General features: G+C 41.1%; 1 protein-coding gene across 5 annotated transcripts in view; it reads left to right on the top strand.

Moving 5' to 3' along the window:
* LEKR1 (leucine, glutamate and lysine rich 1) overlaps positions 1–17,514 on the top strand; it is a 132,053-nt gene extending 114,539 nt beyond the window's left edge. For 3 of the 5 annotated variants that reach the window (XM_061637129.1, XM_061637127.1, XM_061637128.1), the window contains exons 11-13: positions 3,995–4,150; positions 7,523–7,822; positions 16,289–17,512. In XM_061637129.1, coding sequence (XP_061493113.1) covers positions 3,995–4,150; positions 7,523–7,822; positions 16,289–16,690 — 858 coding nt within the window. In that variant the 3' untranslated portion in view covers positions 16,691–17,512. Of the gene's footprint in view, positions 1–3,994; positions 4,151–7,522; positions 7,823–16,288 lie in introns of all 5 variants that reach the window. The other 2 variants (XM_061637126.1, XM_061637130.1) reach the window with 2 other exon arrangements.
* The last annotated feature ends 4,152 nt before the right edge of the window (positions 17,515–21,666 follow it).

A 21,666-nucleotide genomic window follows, 5' to 3' on the forward strand; every position in this document is an offset into this window, starting at 1 on the left:
TAAGCTTTGAATGCCAGACTGTCAAATGTTCATATCTTTTCTGTCATTATGCACAGATTATACACACTTGACATAATGTTAGGCTTTTATTAATAAATATATCGAGCTGTCTTAAACAACTTAATTTCTCACATATAAGATATAATTTTAGCATGAGGTCACTCTGTTTGCACAATCAGAATCTGTTGTGCAGCTTGACATTTAAAATGGATAAAGAACTAACAGAAATTAGAGACAGCACTTAGATTTGCTAACCAGTATTAAAATGTGCTGAATGTCAAGTGTTCTGAAAATGCTCCCATCAGACCAAAGAGATGTTGCTGTATTTTTCTTGGGTCAGTGTGCCATTACATAGGCATAATGTGTTCTCTTTATTAAAAAAAATCAATCCACATGTTTTGTTAAATGGGAAAAAAATCTCTTTCAAAATTAAGTTGCTTAAAGTGGTGTTTTGGCATTTAATGCATGGGGTTATAAAAATGCTCTACAAGTAGAATAAATCAATTGTTGCTATGCAACTTGAACACGATAATTGAGAAACGTCTTTCAGAATCCTTATTATTATGGTTATTAGTTACCCCGATTTCAGGTGTTTGCTAAATGGGAAACATTTTTATCTTGAGAGTAGTTTCCAGTGATGTCAGTACTGTCAGTCAACATTTATTTTAGACCTCTTTTGTCAAAGATACTCTTTTGACACTGTTTTAAGAGTACTTCAGCCCCTTTTCTTACCTGTTTATGCAACACATAATAAATGTTGCATCACATATCAAAACAGATAATGTACACTTCTTTACCTACATAGAGGTGATGTCCAGATAGGAAAAACATTATTGCCCTGATTCATAAGAAGTATACACAAATGGGTGCTTCATACACATTTCCATGGGCTAAAAAACCCGATCCAGGAGCTGGAGCTGTGCTCCTGTCTTGACTCCCCACTCCTCTTGAAGAGATGGTGATCAGTACTGAATCTCACTGGGGCTGGGGCTCCTGCTGGATCGGGCATTAGCTCAGTGAAGTGAGCACAGGACCTGTTTGCACATGCACACAGAGGGCAGGGGCACATCTGTAACTTATCCCTCAGTTGATTTCTTCTAAAGAAATTCCTGATACTTACAGCTTAACATTTTCCTTGATTAGTGCCATGTTTTAAGGCAGTATTAATATCTACATCTGTACCCATATCTGTACCTGTTTCTAGGGTCCAACAGTACTGCATGCAAAACCCAGGTTATAATGGGATGAAAGCTGTACAGCTCAAGCTAATTTTGCTTCCAGACAGGTCTTCCTTGTTACAGGGGTCTTACAAGAACAAGGAAGAGTCTTGCGACACCTTAAAGACTAACGAAAATATTATGGCATAACCTTTTGGGGACTGCAGTCCATTTCATCAGATACATGAAGTGATATCCTGAGTTATAGAGGGTGTGCGTGTATGGGTGTGTGTGTAACACACACACACACAGGGTTGTATCCAACATAGTGCTATGTGAACATTAAATCAGTGCAAGGATTTCTACTTGCACATCAGAACTTGCTTGCTTCTCCCCTCCCCACAAACCCCCTAGGTATTCCCCCAACCTTCTGGAGCAGATTTGTAAGAGAGAGGAGGAAAGTACCATTGCACAAGTGGAAATCCTTGTGCTGATGCGATGCGTTAGTTGAATACTGCCCAGGGTTTGGGGAAGCAGAATTGTAAGCCATGAGATCAAATAGAAAGGAAATGTAGAAAAGAACAGACAGTGATAAGTACCTAATTAACAGTGGTACCTCACAAAATAGTTGTTGGTAACACAGACATCCTGGCATTGGTAAGTCAATTAACATAATATAATTGTTAAAATCCTTTGTCTAAATCCTTTGTCACTCTAAAGTGACCCAGGAGGTTGAATAATGTCAATGATCAGAATATAGTTTGGTCTTAGCCATCCCATAGTTTCAGCACAGCCATTTCATGAAATTTTAACTAGCACAGACTACAAAATAGTGTTGTTTTTGAAAGAGCAGAAGTGGTTTGACATTTAAATTGGATAGGGTTATTAGCTATAACATCTATAATGGTGGTGGGGAACCGTTTCTGACCATCAGGCTAGATCCCCTACCCCTGGTGGGCCACTTTTACAGGTAGATGCACCTGTCAATCACCATGACATCAGGTGACTAGTTTTTCCATTACAGTGCAGCTTGAGCTCAAGCCAGCTGATGTTGGTGACTTCAAGTTTCACTTGAATCAGCTATGATCCAGAATTCCCAACTGGAAATTTTTGGGCTTGAAGTCACCATTGATTGGTGTTGATTTCAAGCCCTGCTTTTAGTAGAGATCGGCTCCACTCAGGAACTCCAAGCCCAGGAACCGGAGTTTCCCTACTACTCGTTCTATACCAATAGTTGTTAACATTTCTTTAAATGTTCATAGATGAGGGCTTGAGAATGTGTCAAGGCATGGATATCTGATTAGAAACTTGCAATAATGAGATCATAATTTTATGTGGACTCCAGTCATTCTACTAACTCACTTTTGAGATAAAATCAAAATAAAACTTTTTAGAGTAATCAAAGGTTCTGTGTGTGCTCTCACTTTCCTGAGTACAGTAGAGCCCCACTCATACAGCAGGTTAGGTTCCAGACCCCCTCTGAAAAGTGAAAACCACCAAAAAGCAGATCAGCTGTAGTGCAGGGGTCTGGAACCTAACCCACTGATCGCACAGGAGGAGGAGAAGATCAGCTGTAGCGCGGGGGTCTGATCGTGCCGGAAGAGGAGATGATCAGATGGAGTGCGCTACAGCTGATCTTCCCCTCCTCCGGCAAGATCAGCTGGAGCACGGGGAGCTCCAGCCCCCGCTCCAGCTGATCACCCTGCTGGCGCCATATTAGCGGAACACCAAAAAGCGGGGCGCCGAGAAGCGGGGCCCTTCTGTAGTGAGAAATTTCAGAGATTACATTGCAGAGTTTAGATTCTGCTGGTTGAGAGAGGAAGAGAGTACAGCCTATTTTCACATATACAAATGGAAGCAAATGGAAACATTTAGAGCACACAGAAAATCCAATAACTCTGCACAATATTTCCAGAGAAACCCACTGTATATAAGGTGCTGTATCTTCCATCAACAAAAGTCCAGCCATTCCGTCTCCCTAAATTCAGACTAGCTCCAAACTGTCCCTTTGCACCTGCTTCTAGCTCTGTGGGGTGTTGCATTCTGAAAGTGAGAGCCATCAGGGAACATTAAAGTTCTTTTGTCATATCCCTGGACCCCTTTAGGCAACTTTTTAGGTATAGTGATTCTCTGTAATCAAGACAACCCAAATTCATAGCACAGTCATTTAAATCAGTAAGGAGACATGCACTTAAGTTGTATTTCAGTGGTTCCCAAACTCCCCCACCCATGTTCCACTTGAAAATTACTGAGGGTGTCAGCTGACCATACAATGATTTTTCTGCCTGCTATAGTAATTGTAGTTGCATAGAATTTAAATTGTAGATATAATAAAATACAATATAAGAAATAAAAAAGCAATAAAAATACAACCCATCTTCAGCCACAAATCCACAGGCATGCCACGAACCACAGTTTGGGAACCCTGTTGGATGGGACTTGGGCTGCAACCCTGTGCACGCTTACTGGAAGTGAGTGCCACTGAACAAGGAGGGAGTAAACATGCATGAGATGAGGTGGCTGTGTGAAGCTTAGAGGCCAGTGGTGCATCAGGCACTTCAGATGGTAACAACAATTATCTAAATCTATTTGACGCTTTAAAATGCATACAATATTACTATAGGTTTTGTATTTCTTTGTGATTAGCATGAGAGTTTGTTTTTGTTTGCTTTGTATATTTCACATTAAATGAAAATTTATAAATATAAATAAATATAGTCTTGACTAACATAACTTTTCACAACCACCTTTTTTTGAATTGGATGCTTGTATGTTCACTGTAAACAAGACATGAATTGAGCAGATACTTATTGACACCCAGATCTTTTGCCTTCCAGATTGAAGCTGACAGAGCAAAAGGACAAGCTCATCACAAAGAGGAGATTCTCAGCCTAAAAGAGGAAGCTAGAATGGAACTAGACATTGAGAAACAAAAGCATCAGGAATTAATTGCAAAATATCAGAAAGATCAGGATGATCTGCTACAAATAAAGGTTTTAGCAATTGAAAATAAAATCTGCCTTCAGATTTAAAAAAATGCACAGGGGGAAAAATCACTTAATTTCATCACGTCGGTTGTATGATACAGTGGGGTTGTTAGACATGGTAAGAGTTCCCAAAGTCCTTTCAGGTTTTGATGATTTAGAACTGACATTAATAAGCAATTGCAAAATCAACAAGACTTGCTGACATGGGCAAGCAGCTTAAGGGCATTTCAGTAGTTGCCTGTTGCTCAAAATGGACTTGTTTATACAATCCAAGATTGTCATTTCTGCATTGCAATCCTGTTTTCAAAATTTGAGGAAACCCAGGGAGTTTCAGGCACACCCCTTTGTTACTCCCTTGGGTCATTCACAGATCACAGTGTTCTTCTGTGGGATTGTAAATTCTGTCAATCAGAGGCAACAGCCCTGCAGTTATATACATTTATCCCACTTTGGAAAAGAAATGAGACAGGAACCCTTTGTCGATTCATTTCACTTTTTGACTTCAGCCCTTGAGGAATAGGTTAATAGCAGGGGTCGCCAAGGGCACATTTCAAATTGTGCGAGGGGCACCATTCACAAAAAGGCTGCCTTAGGGGCATGATATAAAACAAAATGGCTGCCATAGGGTGTGTGGCATAATGTTAAATTAGAGAGTAGTCATGGTGAAGCTTTTCCCATAATTGTGTTTCCATACTAGAAAAGGCTTTACCTGTTGAATTTCTGCCTGCCATATACAAGAATCCTGTTTTCCCCCAATGCCAACCCTAAATCAAAGCCTAGGCTGCCATCTTCACCCACTTACCTGGATGTAAGCCCCATTAAACACAAGGAGACTTACTTCTGAATAAACATGTACACCATTGTGCTGTAAGTTACGTATGCAGTGAATTCGTAATGAGTCCTTGGTCTTTAGCTTCTTCAGAGGAGAAGACATGCCCAAGCCTCTTTGCAAAGTTTTCATATTTGCCTTTTAAGGGGAAGGGGATTTTTTCACATTCACCCACACTTATTGTGCAGTAATATTTGCAGAAAATAATTTCTAGGCACTGTGTGATCTTCGGTGAACCCCATGAAAGATGCATCCTAGTTGCTAGTGAAAAAGGAAGGACAAAATATGGAGAGTCCAAGGCCTAGAAAAAAAAGACAGAAGCAGGAAAAGTTCATTAAATGGGAGGACAAAACAGCAGCTCGTTGGAACCCCAGGGATCCTTATTAATTGCAGCTCTGACTTCACTCATTAACAGACAGGAGCAGGCAGGCTGGCTCATTTCATATAAATCACTTAGAAGGGTACCTGCACATTTTGCTCCATAACTTAATTCTAGAAAGGCTAGACACTTACTTTTGTTAAAAAACGAAAGCTCTGGGCTACCTGCTGGGGGTACTACTGAAGGCCTTTGCAGGTACCTTAGTGCCCATGGGCAGTGGGTTGGTGACCGCTGTTCAAGAGTCTGAAGCGACTTTAGGGGTTGTTGTCTCAGGATAACTGTACATATAAACAGTTCCTTTCTCAGGTGATTCTTACATCGCTATGTATTTGAAGTAAATAGGATAACAGATTGTGCAATCAAGCTTAATGCAGTAATCCTTTTTGCTTTCTGGTATAAGCCAAGGCTTCCTAAACTGAGCATTTATTCAAAAAAATAAAAATTGCTGTGGCATCCCCAGTTTTAAAAAAAATGTATAAAACTCATATTCTTTAGGGAGGGATCAAAGCTCAGTGGAACTGTATATGCAGAAAGTTCCAGGTTCAATCTCTAATAGCACTGGATGAAAGTATTCATCTAATGATTTTTGTACATTTCGGAGGTGGGGTGAAAATGCCTCCTGATGACATCAGTGGTAGTGGAGAGGCAAATTCTTTACATTTTTGTGGGGAAGGGGGGTCCTTACCTTTTTATATGCAAGTGGCAAGAGGTTTCTCCCACAGAGAGAGAGAGAGAGACTTGCCGTTTCTTCAAGGCAAGAGAAGCTTAGAGGAACAAAGGAAGACCAGATCAGTAAATCAAGCAGAGATGCAGTTGGTAGCCTCCTCTGTGGATATGAAGAGTCTCTAACTTGTCTCATAGCATCATGCATGCCTTGGTGTAGCACTGCAGCTAACTTGACAAGGATCATCTCAGACTTTCTGGGTTTGAGAGGCAGGATCAGCTTCAGACACCTTGTCATTTGTTAAGATCAGATTGGCAGTTATCAGGGGCATTGGACAGGCCCCATTATGGAACTCTGTCTCTGAGGAAATCCGACCCCTCCCCGTGCAATCTTTAGACATGCCACGAAGGCTTTCTATGAGTAAAAGTTACTAGTCTATGCTAACTCCCAAATACTGTTTTAAAATGTTTCTACTATGTTATTCTCTTATCTGTTTAGTTGCTCTTTGCTGTTGGTTTTATTCATTATTGGAAAGCCAGGAAATGGATGAATTAAATAAATAAATATAATAATAAATATTCCCTGTTTAATCATTTTTAATCTCTCCTTCATCTTGTTCCGTTAGCTCACTCTCTTGTCTTGCCTCAGTAATCTACTTAGATAAAGAACAGGGCCTTCCACAAAACAGTTTATCGTAGACTTGCTGCCCTGGGCTCCCTCGGGAGGAAGGGCAGGATATGAACTGAATAAATAACTCATTCATGAAAGCTTTTTGCAGTGTCCACACAACATCATCCTCATCAAAATGCCGTCTCACATTCCCCAGCCACCCCCTTTTAAGCTGGCTATACCATCCTGCTTTTTCTTTCAGCATCTGGTTTTGCCATTGAAACGGTGAATCCTAATTAAATGGGAAAATAATATGTAACAGCATTTTGATGAAAATGATGTTGTCCAGGCACACTGTGCAAAACTGACATGCGTGAGCAGCAGCAGCAGAGTCTGGTCCATTAGGGCAAATGGGGCACTGTCCCACCAACCTCATTCTGCCCTTCGCCAGCCCCCACCTGCCTGCTTTCTTAGTGACAACCAGTCCAAGGTATGGAACTGCCGGTCAGCTCCCTTGCTCTTCTCAGTGTTGCCCTTGCAGAACTCAGCAGACAGGAGGATGGGGACAAACTTAGAATCTGTAGTGCTGTCTGTCATTGGCTCTGGCTCCATCTGCTCTTTGGACTCCCTGGCTCTCACCCTACTTGTCCCAATGGGCAATGGACATCACTAAGCAGCACCAAGTTCACAGTCAACTGCCGTGTGGAAGTGGCCCATTTCTAACAAAAGACAACCACTCCTTTCATACGAGGATAAATTGCCAGCACTATTTATTTATGATTTCTCATCTTTCTCCATCTTGCAAAATCTCTCCTAACCCTATTTCAAAACTGTTTAACCAAGAGATACCTTGCTGACATGTCTTGCAAACAAATGAATGTCAGATTTGTCTTTCAGATACCTATATTGATAGCTGGTGCTACAAGTAACTTGAAGATGGAAGTGGGCATACTTGAAAAGAAGCTCTGTGAAACTCAGGCCAAGCTTACAGGGAAAAACGAAGAGAGAGAAAAAGAATGGCAAAGTTTTAAAAAGCAAGTTGCAGAGCTTGAGCTCCAGCTGAAGGAAGAACAGAGCACCCATCATTCAGCGACAGAAGACACGAGAGAAGAAATAAAAAAGAAGTCTTATGAGCTGGAAAAACTGACTCAAGAGCAAACACAGTTGATTCAGAATATGAATCAACTTCAAGAAGAGGTATGAATTCTACCAAGGTTCAAAATTAGATGTCTCATCTCTTAAACCCTTTTCATACATTGGTGTGGCTGAAACATATCCTAGCACAACAAACTGGGAACAAGCTATGTGCCTGCACCCTCCTCCTCCCCCCACGACTCTTTTCCCCTCCTTTGTGTACCTCCCTGGTGTCTTAATGTGTACCTTCCAAGTTTCCCATGACATCCGAACCAGAAAACCACAGGTGTTAGCAATTCCTGCAATTCTCTAACTGAGATCAAACTGCTTGATATCCTGGTTTGTAGGGATCTTTCAAAACACAGCTTCCCGGTTTGGACATCATGAGAAACTGTGTTTTGAGAGAGCCCTAAGTATATATAGTAGAACATGCATAGGTTCTTTGCAGACAGTCAAACACATGGAGGTTGGGAGCAGAGACAGTGTGCACAATACCATTCACCTCCATGTATTCAATGTAACATGCCAAAAGGTCTCACTGATCAACACTTGAAAGCACTCACAGTTGTCTGAACAAAATTGGCTCCACTGACAAGTGTCAAGTCTGGAGAAAAAAAGTATATGTAGGAACCTGTGACCCTCCAGATATTGATGAACTGCAGCTCCCATCAGCCCCAACAAGCATTGCCAACAACCAGGGATGATGGAAGCTGTAGGGCCAAGGTTTCCCCACACATGGTGTAGGAGAACATCTTTGTGTGGCATTTAAGTTGCAGTGACCTTCACACATTCAGATTATCACTGGATGTTCCTGCCATCAAGTGATGAACCAGCACATGTGAATTCATCCCTAGGGCATGTCGGATTTGTAGACTGCAAACAGGAATATGAGAAATGATCAAAACTAGGAGTATGGGGAATGATGCAGTGAAAGGCAGGGCGCCTTTTTCTTGGGACATCTTCATGGAATTTTATCAGCCCCTAGAAACAGGGATGCAAGAAAATCCATGGCAATTCACCACTCCTGAATGCGTGTAATCATTGTGATGGCATCCTTTGTGGTTACAGTAGTTAGTGATGCCGTTTGACCAAGATTGTCCCACTCTGCACTTGAACCTCAACAGATGCTGTGTGCACACTTCTCTCCCTGCCTGCTTCTTTTCAACAAAGAGCACATCTCCTTTTGAAGTCTCCAGGGAATTCCTTGCTAGCCGCAGACAAAGTGCCCCAGACATGATCAAAGTGCCCTATGAAATGTATCTGCCAAGTTCAGTCAGCCTGTGTTAGTGGCCCTGAATCTTGCAAAATATAGTAGGAACAGTAGTTTACAGGTCATAATAATACATTTCAAAACAGAATAAACCCCAAAGACCAAGCTGTGGATGGGAATCACAAGCCAGATGACAAAATGACCAACCCAGACTGGACATGTTGACTTTCCTCCTGACAGCTGATTGGTTAATTAATTATTTAAAGTGTTTACACCCCACTTCTCATTTTTTTAAAGATGCCCATGGTAGCTTATAATAAAACAATTAAAATAAACAGTAATGAAAAATATACTCAAAAAGAGCCTAAGAGCTGGCAGATTCTTAAAAAAGATTCAAATAGCTCATATTCCAAGGAGTATAAAACATTAACAAGTCAAACATTTAAATAAAAAGGCCCTTTACAAAATGGCAGCCATCAGAGAGGAGGCAAGGTGGACCTCCCTAGGCAGAGTTCCAGAGCCTGGGCCATCTCAAAGGGATTACATCTCTTTCTACAAATTAATGCCATATTTTGGAAAGGGTACTGCAAATAAGACAACCTAAGGACCAAATGAGATGTGGAGTTCATGTCTTTAGCACTTGTGTGTTTGCTTTTGTTAAACATGAATAGCTGGCACAGAGGGGAAGCAGTGATCCAGATTAGGACCATGGTTGAGGGATACTCCTCTAGGATGCATACCTTAACGTGGTGAGGGGGTTTAAGAGTGTTGAAGAAGCTGAGAGCAATGCCGTCAGGAGTCTAGACCAAGGGGCTAGACTTCTAGCAGGGGCACTCAAGGTGGAATGGTCAAAGCTGAGACACCAGACTAAGATGCATCCGAACTCAGGGGAAGGCAATGTTTAACCACCTCTGAATACCTCTTACCACGAAAACCCTAAGAACAGAGTATCCAAAATGCAACACGAGATAGTGCTGGAAGATGAGACCCCCAGGTCAGGAGGCACTCAACAAGCTACTGGGGAAGAACAAAGGACAAGTACGAGTAGCTCTGTGACTAATGACGCAGCTGGGTCAAAGCCAAAAGGAAGACCAGAGGCTGATGCGCACAGATGTGAAAGGAGAGCCTGGAGTTGTACGACGCACACAATAGGAACATGGAATATGAGAAGCATGAACCAGGGAAAGTTAGAAATTGTCAAGCAAGAAATGGAATGTATCAACAGTACAATACTTGGCTTGAGTGAATTAAAATGGATGGGAATGGGACATTTCCAATCAGGCAACTACAAAATATTTTATGCAGGAAATGAGAAATTAAGAAGAAATGGGGTTGCTTTAAAAGTGAGAAGTGATGTAGCAAAAGCAATTAGGAGCTACAAAGCAATGTGTGAGCGAGTTATATCAGTGAGATTAAATGGGAAACCTATTAACAACCATCATCCAACTCTATGCTCCAACGGCAAATGCAGAAGAACAGGAATTGGAGAGATTTTATGCAGAAGTACAGGAAGAAATTGATCACACAACAAAACAAGATGTGCTGATAATCATGGGGGACTGGAATGCAAAAGTAGGGAACAGAGAAGAAGAACTAGGAATTGTGGGGAAATGGGGCTTATGAGACAGAAATGAAGGAGGAGAAAGACTTACTGAATTCTGTGAAGCCAATAATTTGTTTCTTGCTAACACATTTTTTGAGCAACCAAAAAGACGACTGTACACGTGGACATCACCAAATGGTCAATATAGGAATCAAATCGATTATATAATTGGCAGCAGAAGATGGAGAAGTTCCATACTTTCTGCAAAAACAAGACCAGGAGCAGACTGCGGTACAGATCATGAACTGGTCATATCGAAAATGAGAGTAAAGCTAAAGAAGAAGAACAAAGCAATCATAATGCCAAAATACAATTTAAATAACATCCCAGAAGAATATAAAGATCAAATAAGGAACAGGTTTGAGGCTTTAAACTTAGAGAACTTATGGAGTGAAGTCAGAGACATTATCAGGGAAGAATGCAAAAAGACAATACCTCTAGTTAAAAAGAGAGAAAGACCTCAATGGATGACTGAAGAAACTCTTCAAATGGTTAAAGAGAGAAGGAAAGCAAAAGCAAGAGGTGATAGAAACACAGTTAGAACCCTAAATGCAACAATACAACGACTAGCACATAGCGACAAAGAGAGCTATTACAATAGTTATTGTATAGAAATAGAAGAGGACAACAAAAAGGGAAGAACAACAGTCCTATTCCAAAAGATAAGAGAAATGAAAGGGGAATTTAAATCAAGAGTGGGGATGTTGAATAATCAACAGGAGAACACACTGACTGACCGAGATGAAATAAAAGGAAGATGGAAGCAATACACTAAAGAGCTCTATAAAAGAGAAGCCAGGATGACAGACTCATTCATGGAGGAACCGTATGAGGAAGAACCAGAGATTTTAGAATATGAGGTGAAAGCTGCTCTTAAAACACTTGGAAGAAACAAATCACCAGGAACAGATGGCATACCAATAGAGTTGCTACAAGCTACTGAGACTGAATCTGTCCAAATTTTGACACAAATTTGTCAAGAAATATGGAAAAGTAAACAATGGCCCTCAGACTAGAAGCATTCAATATACATCCCAATTCCAAAGAAAGGGGATCCCAAGGAATGCAGTAATTATGAAACTATTGCCTTAATATCCCATGCAAGTAAAGTAATGCTCAAGATTCTACAACAAAGGTTGTTACCATCTATGGAGCGAGAAATGCCAGATGTCCAAGCTGGATTTAGAAAGGGAAGAGGCACCAGCAATCATATTGCAAACATATCTTGGATAATGGAACGGACCAAGGAATTCAGAAGAAAATCATCCTGTGCTTTATAGATTACAGCAAAGCCTTTGACTGTGTACATCATGAAAAACTATGGAATACTTTTAAAGAAATGGGGATGCCACAGCATCTGGTTGTCCTGATGTGCAATCTATACTCTGGTCAAGAGGCTACTGTAAGGACAAAATATGGAGAAAATGACTGGTTTCCAATCGGAAAGGGTGTGAGATAGGGGTGTATTTTATCACCCTATTTAATCTATACGCAGAACATATACGGAAGCGGGATTGGATGAAGGAGGTATGAAAACTGGAGGGAGAAATATCAATAATTTAAGATATGCAGACAATACCATACTACTAGTAGAAACCAGTAACAATTTGAAACGAATGCTGATGAAAGCTAAAGAGGAAAGCACAAAAGCAGGACTACAGCCTAACGGCAAAAAGACTAAAGTAATGATAACAGAAGATTTATGTAACTTTAAAGTTGACAATGAGGACATTGAACTTGTCATGGATTATCAATACCTCGGCACAGTCATTAACCAAAATGGAGACAATAGTCAAGAAATCAGAAGAAGGCTAGGCTGGGGAGGGCAGTTATGAGAGAACTAGAAAAGGTCCCCAAATGCAAAGAGGTATCACTGAACATTAAAGTCAGGATCATTCAGACCATGGCATTCCCGATCTCTATGTATGGATGTGAAAGCTGGGTGGTGAAAAAAGTGGATAAGAGAAGAATCACCTCATTTAAAATGTGGTGTTGGAGGAGAGCTTTGCGCATACCATGGACTGCGAAAAAGACAAATAATTGGGTGTTAGGACAAATTAAACCAGAACTATCACTAGAATTTAAAGTGATGAAACTGAGGTTATCATACTTTGGTCACATCATGAGAAGACATGATTCACTAGAAAAGACAATGCTGGGAAAAACAGAAGGGAGTAGAAAAAGAGGAAGGCCAAAGAAGAGATGGATTGATTCCATAAAGGAAGCCACAGACATGAATGTACATGATCTGAACAGGGTGGTTCATGACAGATGCTGTTGGAGGTCTGTGATTCATAGGGTTGCCATAAGTCGTAATCGACATGAAGGCACATAACAACAACAACAATGGCTGAGGGAGGGGAGACTTTAAGCCTTTGCCTCTTCAACAATCCTAATCAGAATCCCCCCCTACCCCCTGTCATCTGCTATTTGCAATGAGAGGAAAGCTCCCTAATCCATATGGCTATCTTTGTACCCATACATTAAATCTGATTAATCTATGTTTAGTGGTCTTGTAAATGCATAATTTATGCAAGTTGCAAGCTGATGATGTGCATGCATGTGAAAGAACTGAGAGTGAAAACCAGCACCAAAGAGTAATAGTAGTTAACATTTTTATAGCACTTTCAAATTTAACATTGTTAATTTAATATTCTGTATTTTAATTGCGTTTTAATGTGTTATATGCTATTGTGTTTTTATGTTGTTTTGTTCTTGTTAACCGCCCAGAGAGCTTTGGCTATGGGGCGGTCTATAAGTTTAATGAAATAAATAAATAAATAATATGGGCTATGTTTTTTAAAATCAAGCACACTCGGTGAAAGATTATTCACATCTAGTTTGGCCTTAAGTTTCTTTTCTTGCAAAATGTTGTGAATTCATTCTTAGTTACGGGAGTTCACATTTGCTTTTCATGAAGACCGATACTATCATCACCCAGAGTGGAGCTGTGTTAGTCTGTTGCTGCACTATGGCACCTGAAGAACTAAGAAATTAAATGTGGCATAGCTTTTGTGGGCCAGAATCCACTTCACTGGGGAAGTGCCGTTGCTCAGTGGTAGAATACCTACTTTCCATATAGAAGGTCACAGGTTCAATTCCTAGCATCTCCAGGCAAGGCTGGGAATGCCCACAGTTTGAAACACTGGAGAACTACTTCAGCTCTCATCAGCCAGCATTACCAAGGGTCAGGGATGATGGGAGTTGTAGTCCAAAAACATCTGGAGGGCCACAAGTTATCCATCCTTGCCCTAGGGGAAAGAGATGCCAGCATAAGGTTCAGGGTTTTTTTATTTTGTTTTGTTTTTTAGTAGGTAAAATTATGAAAAGTTGTCCCTTTTCCCTAAATCTTCAAGACTGAAATATTTCCCTTTGTTCAGCATTAGGTTAGGGTAGCCAGATGCAAGCCACACCTGCTGAAATTCCCTCTCCTGCACAACTATTAAAAGTATAGGAGCCCTGTCTGCTTTTGCATCTGGCCACTTTATAGAACTTAGAACGTCATTATGAGTCAATCAGAAAGCATGTTCTTGAATCAGATCATCTCTCTTTTAAATGCCTTTCAGCCAGAGACAGTTCTGTCTTGCACCAAACCATTTGGGTTTTGTTTGCAGGAGGTGTGGGGGGAAGCTAGTCAGCTTTGGTTGTTAATGATATATTAACTCTTTCAGCCTTTAAATCTTTTAGTACCAACTTTTCTCTTTAATAATTTTTAACCGTTTGAAGTGATTTCATTTCTTTCTTAATGAGGTCTTATTTCAGATTCAGATTAATTATTCATATCAGACTGAAATAAGACTACTAATGAAATCAGACTGACTTCATAATTTAGAATTAGATCCTTTACTCTGGCTATATTGGGTTGTTGTTTTTTTAAAAAAGCTTTATATAATATAATGCAAAACTATCTAACACTTTTTCAGCCCTTAATGCTCAATTATTATTGCTGCAATGAAGGTGTTTTGTTTTGTTTTTAAATCTAACTTGCCCCATTCTAAGGGCTTGAGGCACATAACATTACTAAATACATTTCTGAACAGTGTGGGTTTCCTGGGGATATACAGCCTTTGCTAAATGATGTCACCCTGGTAAGCAGTTCTGTTGTCAGCAATCTAAGCGCTATACCATTGCTAGAAAAGGCATGCAGATCACATTAATTTCAATGTGGCTTGCACGGGATAATTTTTAATGCTAGGTTGTGCACTCTGACTCAGGAAAATGGGTTTTGCTCCATTTATTAACTTAATTGCAGCTTGAATATCTAACATTACTGAGGATGTTTTATTCTGCCATTGGTGTAGTGGTTAAGGTGTTGGACTACAACCTGGGAGACCAGGGTTCAAATCCCCACACAGCCATGAAGCTCACTGGGTGACCCTGGGCCAGTCACTGCCTCTCAGCTTCAGAGGGAGGCAATGATAAACCCCTTCTGAATATCGCTTACCATGAAAACCCTATTCATAGGGTTGCCATAAGTCGGAATCGACTTGAAGGCAGTCCATTTCCATTTTATAATCTGTCTTATCATTTAACCTTCACAGCAACTCTGTTGAGGAAAGTGGGTGAAAATAAGGTGGGCAACTCAGGGCAGGTTTATAAAATTATGAATGGTGTAAAGATCACGGAAAGAGAGAACAATGCTGGGTCATCTGATGAAAAAGATTAGCAGTAGGCTCAGGGCAGACAAAGGCAAATATTTCTACATGTAGCACATGATTAAGGCAACAATCCTGTGCTCCCAGGGAGGGCATCTGAGGAGCTATAGGATACTGTGGACCTGCCTGTTTGCAGGCAAAGAGGAAGATTTATGTCCAGAGGCCTGCTCAGTGCAAAGGCAGTGATGTTCCCCATGCAGTGGAACCAGAAATGGGGTATGTTGGGGAAAGCTGTAGGCCCCCTTTTTGCCCCCAACATGCCCTCCAAAAGGGCCCAGTGCCAGCCCTTCTGCTGGTGTAGTAGTAAATTCCCTCCTAGGGAAGGTTAACAGGGAGAAAAGTCTCCTCCCAGTATCCCACTTTCACCCTGGCCACACTGAACTGCCAAGGCACTGGATGTGGTGGTTGCTGTACCATGGATTCCCACCACCTCACCGTAGAATTGCTTTGGCCCTTGTGGAACTCAGAGCCATAAGATGTTGCAACTGCCACCAGCTTAAATGGTTTGTCAGACTGAAGCTAGTGGTTCTTCCATCCTTACTATCTGCAAACATAAAGCCAACATTTGCAAGAATTTCAAGTGTGTGACACTTCTTTGATTTATTCAGTGATATGTTCTCGCATCATCAGGTTGTATTAAGGAACAGTTTTTGTCTCTATCCAAAGAACTGAGTAGAGCAAGCATTGCCAAACACCTTTGAAGCTGAGATGAGTTTCAAAAGCAGTTTGCAGTGTGGCATGGGGCACTGCGCAGTTTAACAAAAAAATAATAATTTAAAAGTGCCCTCAGTGCATCTGAACTCTTGCGTACCTCTTTGGGTCCCAGGCACAGATGTTTTTTCACCACACCCAAGACAATAGAACACAGCAGCCAATACTTTCACTAACATAAATAAGTTGTTTATCTGTGATATGGCTGCAATCATTTCAGCACATAATGCATTGCCTGTGCATTCTGTTCTCTGAGCCCTCTAAATTTTGAGAAGAAAGCACCCAATATTTATACTTTTTTTGCCTTCTTGACAATCCCTCATGAAATATGTGTTTCTTCATGCTTGCAGAATGCTCTTCTTCAGGACACAGTGCGCAGGGAGTGTGAGGAACGCTATGAGCTCACTGAAGCTTTGGCTCAAGCCAAAGAACAAGTCGTGGAGCTAAAGAAACTTAGTGGAAACTTCCCGTTGTCACAGTGTTCTCTCAGTCAGGGCAGCCTAACCTCCACTGCATTGGTCAGCAATCGTGGGCAGAAAAGCCCAAACTATGGGAAAGGATCAACAGTCTCAGGACTCTATGGGAATTCAAGAGCCACTAAAGCACCGGTCTCTAATAGGTACAAAAGCAACACCAACGTAAGCTTGCCTGCTCTGTCTGCACTACAGTCGCCAAGCAGAAAAACATCTTCTCTAGATGAGTCCAGGAGGAGGATCACAGCAGTTCTAAAAAGACAGATGAGTGAGCTGTGATGAGTCAAGGACTGCCCTCTCTCATCAAGAAGAGCCAAGGAAAACCATTGGCACAAGTCATTAGGCCACCTCAGGGTGTGTGTGGTCCATAGGGGAAAATACTACCAGATACTGCTTTCTGGCAATTAGGATGTTTCTAGGGTTGAACATTTTTATACAAACATCAAATTAAGCTTAAACATAGTTTTTACTATATGAAATCTTTGTTTTATACCACAATCATGAATCAGCATTTTGCTCAGGAAACACTGGTGAGTTAGGTCTGGTTCCTACTGGGGCAGTAATCTTGTGTCTGGGCTTCTGAGCTGTACCACTTCAGACTGCAGCTGAAAAAGAAAAATGAAAAATTCCATTTGGCAAAGCAGATGTCGGGGAGAAGCTTCCAAGCCTAGCCTTGTCCCTGCAGATAGAAAACTAGTGTGTCAAGGAGGAGAATGGGCTACATTTTTGGGTGGGTAGAGAATGTTTATGTGTAGGAGAGAAGCATTCAGTCATGTCAGTCTGCAACCTCAATCTAAAGTGGTTTGATGTAGACAGAGATATACCACCTCAGTGAGAACTAGGCCTTATCTGCAACATGTGAATTTAGGATACAGTAAATTAATTGAAGTACTTCAGACACAAACACCATCTTGCAGTGGTATTTTTCACCCTGCATGCCTCAGTTGTTAAAATGTTAATAAAATATGTAGGTTTTTTCCTCACAACAGCTGGTTTTGTCCTACTTTTCATTATTATAACATAGCAGAGTTGCTCTTTTCAAACTCATAGAATTCACAAAGGCCATATTTTCTCATTCCATCATTGTCTCAGGTTATATATGCAAACAGCAAAGTACTGCAGCATGAAGAAAGGTGGGAGAATATTTGCCTGAGGAATAAGCAAACTACTTATGGGGCAAAGGAAACTACCACACATTTTTATAAAAATCACACTGAGCGAAAGTTAAATCGCGTGAAGATGTTAGTGGTGGCTCAGTGACAAGCTGAACAGTCATAAGTTGTATGAAACCAGTGACATTGATGGAGAAGTGCCAGTTAGCCCTTGCTATGGGCCAAATCAGATGTTACACCTCCCCCATATGTTGTCCACTGAAAACTGCATACCACATGGGAATGCAATATTTTAAATCTGGAAATACAGTTGGATGGAAAACCTCTGTTCTCGGGCTGCAGATTCCTGATGGGAGATTTTCAGTGTAGCTGGAACTACTGCAAGTAGATTTGGGATAGCCCCTGGAGGCGGGAGACACAATTTCTGTTTGTATGTGCAAGGTGTGGCTGTTTGAATTGGCTCTGGGTATTTCCACATTGGAGCTTAATATAATGTTGAATCATAGAATCGTAGTTGGAAGGGGCCTTTAAGGCTCTTTTCTAATTTACCAGATCTTTCTCTGAAAAGGTAAATAAAGATTAAGTGGGGAGAAAACATTGGCTGGCATTTTTATAGCAGTGATGTTGTGTGGATGCTGCAAAAAATGTGCGTGCATGAGGAGTCCCATCTAAACATCCACCTGGAAGCACACACACACCCTCTATCTCTGTTTTTTTACCTACACACAGAGAGATCATAGTTATATTTAATTATTTCCTATATAGGACAATTGGTATTTTTAACCATGAGGGAGTCAGAGTTCCTAGATTCTGCGCTGGTGGCTGATTTGTTACCAGGAAAAGTTCAAGGTGTTACTGTTGGCATACAAAGTTCTTAACAACTTGGGACCAGTTTATTTGTGGGACAGCCTTACCCTATATGTGCCCACTTGACTGCTTCGATCTGCAGAACAGGCACTGTTACAAGTGCCACATAATACTCATTCCACACTTGTAAGAAATCATTCTTTTAGTGTGGCAGAGCACCTATGCTTTGGAACTCTCTGCCAATTGACACCAGGCAGGTGCCTTTGCTGTACCCTTTTCAGTGCTTGCTTAAATCGTTTTTGTTTAGGCAAGCTTGTCCAGTCACATAGATGCTGCTGTGTTTTCATATCTTTTTAGTCTACTGTTGTTTTAATTGTTTTAAAAAACATTTTAAATCACTTGTTTGTTTATAATTTTAACTTTTTTTGTAAACCACTTAGAGGTTTCTCACAATCAAGTAATATATACATTTTGTTAAATAATTTTTTTAAAAAAGATTCTGTCAATCTGCAGTTGATGGTAAAGCTTAGCATTTGCAGCATAACGCTACAGATAGTGAACCTGGCAATGGAGATCTTGCCAGCAACTACTTTTGCTGGAGGATTGCTTTAAAAAGAGATGGAGGGGGAGCAATGCCCAATGGTCTAGTGGCAAGTCCAACTGACACAGCCAATGCTCTCTCCAATCTCCTCTTTTGCTTCTGCATTGGCAATTGAGGGGCCAGATTGGCACACCTAAATGTGACCAATGGTTAGCTGTTGGTGACCCCTACCCAAAAAAATGCTTTCGGACACAGAAGATACCTCTAGTATGGAGAATTTGATGGGTGGTAGAATCCTCATGCTCCCAAAGAATTTGGAGGTCCACTCTGTTCCTAGGCTGAGTCAATTCACATGGCTGACAGGTGTGTGAAATTGGATACATGCAAAGTTCAGCAGGTGATAACAGCTACTGTCTCACCATATGTCCATCTCATCACTCAATCCATATATACTGCATGCACTTACATTCAGTAGTTTTGGAGTGAGCTGCGTGGAAGACAGAGTGCTGGCTTTAAGACATTCCTTTTCCCCTAGGAGTGCCACCGAAAGGTCCTATCGCGTGACAGTGTTTCGCGTGGAAGAAGAGACATTTAACTTATGCTGTGTGTTGCCCAGTTACACGGAGTCTGCGCATGGCTGCACATACACATTGGAGAGTTATACTTAGTCCATATCTTCAACATGCCCATTTTGTTGTGTGAATTGTCACTAATTGAGTGTCAGGGAGTAGCAGAAGCAATAGCTTTAAAACAGTTTCTTTGCAAGCAAAGAAATTTGTCTTTATGTGTGGATGTTCTCTCCTACTAATCAAATGTATTCCACCATGATGCCTGCCCCTCATCAAACCTTCTAAATTCTGTTAAATATGAAGCATCCAGAACTTACTTAACAATAATATCTTTTTTTCATGTGGTCAGTTATATTATTCCCTATCTACAGGCATCTGCAAATTTGGTGGGGTTTAGGGCAAACGATTTAAAAGCAGAGCAACATATTAAAAGGAGCATACTTTTATTCTGGAATGTGTTTATTTATTTATTTATTTCCATTTCTATACCGCCCTTAGCCTATGGCTCTCTGGGCGGTTCACAGCAAGGAATAAAATACAATACAGTAAAATACAAATCAGATAAAATCACTAAAAACATACAGCTTGAGCATTTAAGAACTTGGTATAAAATTAACTTAACATTAAACATTAAAATGCCTGGGAGAATAAAAAGGTTTTAACCTGGCGCCGAAAAGATAGAAGAGTAGGCGCCAGGTGCACCTCATCAGCTAGATGGACCAACGGTCTGTCTCTGTTTAAGGCAGCTTCCTATGTTCCCATTACCATTAATTTTAATTAGTTAATAATAATGATCTCGACAGAGCACTTTTGTGGGGGGAGGGTCAGTGCACTTCATCCGTTATCCCCAGTGACTCTTAAGAACAGCCCTGTAAGGTAGGGCAGTATTATTGTGTCCCCCCCTTTTGCAGATGGGCAGCTGAGAGAGTGGCTTGCCTTTGGCAACGGTTCCTGGAGGGAGTACGATTCAAACTAGGGACTTTCTGGTTCACGCACTACCAAAAAGTTAAATAAAACGGGGTTGCAATTAAATTATCTTCTGCATGTACTTTCCAAAAAGTGTTCCCTTTGGTAAAGGCATATTTTAAAAACCAAAAAGATGTCTCTGTAACAAATGTCTTTTAAGTGCTGTGCTCAGTGGTATGGCTAGATTTCACTAGCAAGAGTGTGTGTGATCTAAAGCTGGAATGAAATGGGAATGCCTCTTTTTAATTCCATTCTGCTTTACTTGAAGACTGTAACACAGAAGCTGGAATCAAGGCTAAAAGATACAGTTAATGAGAAAAACCACAAGGCAGGTCTGGAGGAGACTGAGAAAACATTGCAAGGTATTTTACTTCCAGTTTCACTCTTTAGCATGGAGTTTTTATTCCAGAGTACACAGGGAGAGACTAACTTTCCAACCATTTAGAAATATAAGAACCTTATGCTTCTGATCTGCAGACCAGCTAAGCTGGAGTAAGTGGAATTAATTAATCATGATGGCAGCCAAGAAGCCATGTTATATTATTCTAAGTGCATGTTTCATGAAAGAATGCATCATGGTATGGTACCAGTACTATCTGAGACTGCTTCCACACACACTAGGACCCCTTAATACTGCAGGGGCATTGCTTTTCTGCAATTGGCAGGTGGAATTAGCACTTAACACAGTGCTATATTATACTGCGATGCCTGGTCCTACAGCACAGCCAATATCCTTCCACAATATTTACTCAGAAGTAAGTCCCATTGCAAAGGGTCCCCTGAAAGCTTTGGGCCAATGCATGGCAGTACAGCAGACATGGCGGGTGCCAGGACTGGAGAGTGCCATTATATAGTTTCATCCTGCCTTCCCCAACATGGCACCCTGCCTACTCCCACACATTTTAAAAAATTATTTTAATTGGGTTTTTTCCTACACTGGGGCAGCCAGTGGGCCCAGAAGCATTCTTTGGAAATTGCAGAGGTGGCAGGCTGGAGCCTTGCTGGCCACCTGCTGGAAATATGGTGGGGGGGGGAGAAAGAAAAAGGGGCCCCACTGCTGCATCTGCCTGGACGGGGCAGACAACAGAGAGCAACAGTGGTGCTGAGGAAGGTGACGGATGAGGAGAGCAATGGTGGGAGAGGGAGGACAGCAACAAATAGATAGGAAAAGTGCTTTTAAAAAAGGGTTTAAAAACTTGCAGGGAGCTTTTTATGTGGGGAATATAGGGGTGGCCCCAGGTTTGGGGGGATGGGCATCAG

This window comes from Rhineura floridana, chromosome 7 (genome assembly GCF_030035675.1).
Source record: "Rhineura floridana isolate rRhiFlo1 chromosome 7, rRhiFlo1.hap2, whole genome shotgun sequence".
NCBI classification, from domain to species: domain Eukaryota; kingdom Metazoa; phylum Chordata; class Lepidosauria; order Squamata; family Rhineuridae; genus Rhineura; species Rhineura floridana.